General features: G+C 48.2%; 1 protein-coding gene across 1 annotated transcript in view; it reads right to left on the minus strand.

Moving 5' to 3' along the window:
* The window catches only part of DPYSL2 (dihydropyrimidinase like 2), a 52,170-nt gene extending 46,863 nt beyond the window's left edge, over positions 1-5,307 (minus strand). Inside the window, exon 1 of the mRNA XM_041490607.1 lies at positions 4,942-5,307. Within this exon, the coding sequence (XP_041346541.1) occupies positions 4,942-5,292 (351 nt within the window). The 5' untranslated portion in view covers positions 5,293-5,307. The remainder of the gene's footprint in view (positions 1-4,941) is intronic.
* Between the last annotated feature and the right edge of the window lie 693 nt (positions 5,308-6,000).

Here is a 6,000-nt window from a genome sequence, read left to right on the forward strand (position 1 = left end):
CAGGCTCTCTTCAGGACAGGGATTGCTCTGTCAGGGGTTATACAATCCACAGAAAAAATGTGCTATTCTCTCCAAACCGCTCACAGCCACATCCTGCCCTGACCTGCACCACAGCTAAATGCAGAATTTCTGGAATAAAGGCATGGGACATTCAGGCCTCACTGTCAGTGCCTCTCCCTTTCATCCTCTCACACCCCCGGGCCCATGGGAAGCATGGGTAGGTGCTAAGAAATTGCTGCTTTCAGTGATTGTACAGTTTTTTAACAATATCATCCCTTCTCCTTCCCCAAAAAAGTACAGGGCAAAGCATCAGGCACTCAGCCACTACTGTGCCAGCCAGCTTTGCCTTCCTCTGAGGTGCAGGATGATCATGACTCAGGGAAAAAATGGAATTTTGACCTGTATTTTCCCACACTGAGAGTCATTCCTGCTCTTTGGGAGGGGATCACAGGACAGGACACTGATAATCACACAGGAGTGCCAAGAAGTTTGGATTTTGGTGGTTTTCTGCTCCCAAATGCTGTTGTTTTGAGTTCATGAGATCACATGCCCCCAGCCCCAATTGAATTTTGCTGACAACATCATTTTCCAATTTTACAACAACATCCCAGGAGATACACCCAGATTTGATGTGCCACAAGACAGACATGTGATACAGGGAGTCAGACAGTCCTGCAGGTAAAAAACCTCTGGCAGACCCTAAATGACTGCTCAGCCCTACTAAAACCAGATGGGGCCTGTTAAATGGTGTCCAGGGAGGTGGCATAAGGGTGGCACACCAAACTGCCGCTCCCATGTGCCGGTAATTGCATTTATCCCTTGGGATGCAGCCTGTATCAGCTCCAAGCTGAGCAGGGAGATCTGGCTCCAAGTGTTTAAATTTTCCCATCAAATCTTTAACCAAAATAATCCATTGGCTGTGTGTCAAAACCCCTTGTTCATTCCTGCATGGAAGTGTGGTGTTAGTAAATTCTGCATATAAAACCACTCCACATGACACCCATTGGATGTATAGAACAGCAGCTGTGCAGAATGATGGCTTTCAGAAGAAGTTAAGAGGATTTTGGCAGTTTTGCTCCTCACTGTTGGTTTTGGGTTTTTTTTTTTCCCCACAAACCATCCTGACCTATTGGAAGAACATGCAAGTCATCCTCCCTTATGATTATTTTGCAAGCAATAATTGTCGAAACAAGGCTAGAAAAATTGCAGGCATTGTAACAAATTAAACTCAGGACTGCATTTCCAGCTGTCTGGAACAGCTCCTTTGTTTTAGACAACAGTTCCATTAATGTTCCAGAGTCTGTGATTATTTGAGCTCTCAATAACATCCTGTTATTCATTATTTCTCTCCAGGAATGAACAACCATGATCCTGAGAGCTTTGAGGTTTTAGGAAGAAGTCCAGTCATGTTGCAAGCTTCATGACAGTGTTTTGCAAGTGAGTCCTCTCCTATCAATTCTAAACTAAAAACATTTTCCTACTGTCTGTTTATTCATTGTTGTCATTTGTTACAATAGGCTTTGTTGGTTTAGTCTAGCAGTTTACACACAGTGCTCTGTGCTTCCCAAATGGCCAGGAACTGTTTTAAGGGAGGCAAAAAAAGGAATGTAAAGGTGCACAGGGAAAACACCTAAACCACTGGAGTAACAACGAGATGGCAAATGAAGGACAGATGCAGGATCCCAGGTCTTGTACTGGTGTTGTAGGGTCTGAGCAGCTACTCAGGCTCTCTGCAAACCAGATTAAAGCCCTTGTGATCTCTCTTGCAATTAAACCTTGCTTTTCTCTATAGATGTTCCCTAAAACACTGTCTTTCTTCCAAAAATGTCAATAGGTGAAAAAGACAGAAGGAATAGCAATTGCAGGTATGTGAAATCCAATAAATACACTGGGAGAAATTACCTGGCTCGAGCAATCAATGGCCAAAGATTTTCAAACCCCAGATAAATGCCCCTCTCTCAAGACTTGTCATGTAAGGAAAAGGGGAATATTGCCCTGGGATGCCATTCCAGCAGACCCTGCTCTGGGACCAGGAACCTTCCAGCTTCTGCGCTGACTACAATGCAGAGCTGATGGACAACAGAGCTGGAAGGGGCTGGAAAAGGCTGACAAGGAGCTCAGGGGGGACCTTGTCCTGGAAGGGTCCCAGGAAGGGCCGGATGGGGCACTCAGAGCTCTGGGCTGGGGACAGAGTGGGCATTGGGCAAGGTCAGACCTGATGATCTTGGACGGCTTTTCCAACCTGGATTATCCTGTGGGTAAATCCCACTGCAGAAATTGATCTTGCAGGTGCACAGCAGCTTCTGAGAGCCAGGCCAGGAACCTCTTGCCTCATTTAAGGAATCCCACATCTGAAGATTATGTTCTTGGCACCTCCCAGTGTTGGGGTCAGGGAACACTGAGCACTGAGCAGGGCCCAGACACTGAACCAGCAGCTCCAGGAACAGAAACAGCTCAAACAGGGAAGATGAGAAAGTTCAGATGGGAAACAGAAGCACAGTCAGTTCTCCAAGGCCTGGCAGCTGGAAGCAGCAGAGCTTGGCTCTGAGCTGAGCTGCAGACCTGTTGAATTGGCCACCAGAGACGGAGCTGCAAGCGCTGCTGGAAATGAGGCTGAGTCTTCCTGGTGCCTTCAGAGATGATCTTAACCCTGAATTATGAGGCAGCACAGCCCAGGGGCAACACGTGATAGATGGCTGCAGAATGTCCCAGGCAAGGCAGACATAGAGAGATTTGATTGCCCTTATCTTGCCCCACAAAACAATATAGTGCAATTTAATGTGGAATAATTACACCCCCTTTTTTATCCTCTTGACAGTTGAGACCTCAGAGAAAAATATTAAAAATAGCTTGTCCATATTGCTTTGTTAACTATTTCAAATGGGATTAAGACAAGATCTTTCTATATGTGACAGAAAGGATGACTGAGTTTTAAACCTATAAAGCCAATTTTACTTGCTGAGGATTTAACCATTGATTCAAGCTATGGGTGCAGTCAGCTGGAAAACCAAAGCTAAAACATTCCTGCAATAAATTCCCAATCCATAGCATGACATTTATCCCAAGAGACTTCACTTACCCCAGTGCTCACCACCCCTCACATCACGATCCAATGGCATCAGTGTTAAGTAAAGCTAATGAGAAACAACTCAAATGTTTTGTACCATTCCATTGTTTCATCCCCTCAGTTAATATTTAGACAATAATCTTTAAAATAGAACCAAAAACACACTTGAAAATACTATTAATATTCTCAGTGGATTCTGATTTTGAACAATGTTGTGCTTAAATTTTTATTATACTGGTACCATTTAATCAGAAAATAATTTATCTTTTCAGAGTTGATGTATATCCTGCTTATACTCATGTCCCACAGGACATTAGATTGTCCAAAATTAGCTCTTAAAATGTCATGAATTGCAGAATCTTTGACTCCCCAAGATGAAAAAGCCCTTTATTCATGAAATGCACCTTGATTGGTCCAACAAGACTAATTAATCATGGAAAGTTACTCCATTAGTAGACACTGCAGCATGATCAGAGCAAACTTCAGGCATCTGTAGTGGTATAGTTTTGTTTGGGTTTGGGAAACCAGGTTTGGGGCAGTGTGGAGCACATCCTCCTCCTCACTGGGGCTGGTGTGTGGGAATTCTGAAAATCTGTGCCTGCCTTTGTGGACTCTGTGACAGCAGTGGTTCACATGTGGAAATATGGCTGGATGGAGCCCTTAGGTCACTGCAGCTGGGGCTGATTTGGGAAGGATAAGCCTCTAGTTTATATTTTATAACTAGTACATTTGATTAATTTATATTTTTATATTACCTCCAGTAATACTTCATGTTTCTGAAAGCAGGAGAAAGTGATGAACAAGCCCATATTCTGAATTCCAGGCAGACTTCTGCCCAGCATACACAATCCATATTGGAATTAAAAACCAAAAGGCACATCCTAGGAGCAGCTTCCAGAGGAAAGGGCTGCTCTATCCCCACTGGGAGACTACTCAGAGAAACTCCTGCCCTATGCCAGGAGTTTAGCAGGCTGCTGGTGGGTACTTCATTCATTCATTTCTGCTCTTCCAGCCTCTGCCAGCACTGCCAGAGGTGTGCACTGAGTATTTCCTGACTCACAGCTGAGTAAAGCTGGTTTAAATTGATCTATTGAGGAAGCAGATGGGCATGGTCAGGCAGATCTATGGGTTCAGTGGGTTTTGCCTCTGGAAGAAGATGGGCTTTATTACACCCTGACAAATCCAGAGAATGAGAAGTATCTGCAGCAGTCTTAAAATCCTGGGAGGAGTTCTGGGTTGCTACGAGGATGCCACATTCCTGTGAAAGTCCCAGATCTTCCCGAGTCAAAAAATCCCACTGTAGCCAGCAGCCCTGCTGAAAATTGGCATTGAAATGCATCTCGCAGGGGTCGCTCCGGCGCCTGTCCTCCCCTGGGAGCAGGAGTAGGAGTTCCCCCTGGAAGAAGCCTGCAGGGATTTGATCCCGGTAGGTGGAGGCTCATTGATGTTCTTTCGCTCACAATCGCGTTTCTGTTCCGTAAGCTGCATTCCCTGCCTGGGTGGGGCATTTCCCTACCTTCGTGCTGGGGGAATCGCCTGAGGAACAAAAAAGTCGCTGTTTCTCCCCACACAGGAGGGCAGGGCGGGGTGGGGGGGGGGGGGGGGGGGGGGGGGGGGGGGGATGGGGGAGGTCTTCTTTCTTCTTGTGCCCCCCTCTCGTACACCTGCAGAGAGCACGCGGACAGCGCTCGAGCTCTGGGGGGAAGGCTCTGCGAGAGATGCTGCTGCCCAGGGGAAGGCACACGGATGCAGGGGACATAAAAGCCAGCGGCTGCAGGTGGAGAGGATCCGTCCTCTCTGCAGCCTACCGCGTGCCCGACTTCACCTCACACAATATATATATATAAATATATGCTCCATATATATGCACCCACCTTGTCATTCAGGTTCTGCAGCGCCTCCTTCCCCGTGGCACTCCTGATCTCCACCTTTCTCCCGAATTCAACAGATGGTTCCCCTCCCTTCCCGCTCTGCTTGGAATAGACGGACTGAGCATCCGGACCCAGGTGGGCAACATCCTTCTGCTTTGCCACGACTTTGTTACATCCCCGGCCCACTGAGAGCGAGTCGAAGTCGATGGTCTTGTTCTCCAGGGAGCCTTCCACCGGGCAGAACATGCCACAGAATTTCTGCCGGGGCTTGGGACTGCCCGAGCCCAGGTTTTTGAAGAAGGCTGGCACTTCTTCTTCCTCGCACTGCCGCCCGTTCTGCTTCCTCTCAGCCATGGCTGGGGTGGTCTCCCTGCTGAGGGGGAATACAACAGCAGTAACCAGGAGGATCCTGCACACACACACACACACACACACTCACACGGAGAGAAGAGGTGGGGAGGGGGAAAAAGGAAAGCGATAGGAAAGACACAGATCTGGGTCCTAGAGATACGGCAACATCAACTGCAAAGGGCTGTGCCCGGCAGGTCCCCTGCCCCCATCGGCACCAGCCAGCCTGTGGCTCCCTCTCTCTCTTTGATGCAGCGCAAAGTTGAGGCAAGGATGGGGCAGATCCTGCTGCAATAAAGGGAGGAGGCTTCAAGTTCCCAGCATCCAGATGAGGAGGGAGGGAAAAGGAGAGAGAGAGAGAGAGAGAGAGGAAAAAAAAAAAAAAAAAAAAAAGCTCACTCTGCAGCAGAAACTGAGGACTGCTCCGGAAGTGATGCGAATGGTGAACTGGCAAATGGACTCGATCAGGTTGGAGCAAGAGCCCCCTTCGCACCCACCCTCTCCCCCTCCCCTTCCCCGGCGTGCAGATCTCGCTGTTCCAGGAGGCTGATGGGGACCGGGTACCTCCTCCCCTCCTGCTCCCCTCGCAAGGGCAGGGCAAAAAGGGGCTCTGCCTCTGTCCCTCCCTTCCTCCCACCAGCCCGTTCCCTGCCTCCCCAGCCCAGCAATGGTGGAGTGCTCCGGGAATCCCATTGTTCCTCACTTTTCCCAGCG

This window comes from Pyrgilauda ruficollis, unplaced genomic scaffold (assembly GCF_017590135.1).
Source record: "Pyrgilauda ruficollis isolate IOZ18807 unplaced genomic scaffold, ASM1759013v1 scaffold125, whole genome shotgun sequence".
NCBI classification, from domain to species: domain Eukaryota; kingdom Metazoa; phylum Chordata; class Aves; order Passeriformes; family Passeridae; genus Pyrgilauda; species Pyrgilauda ruficollis.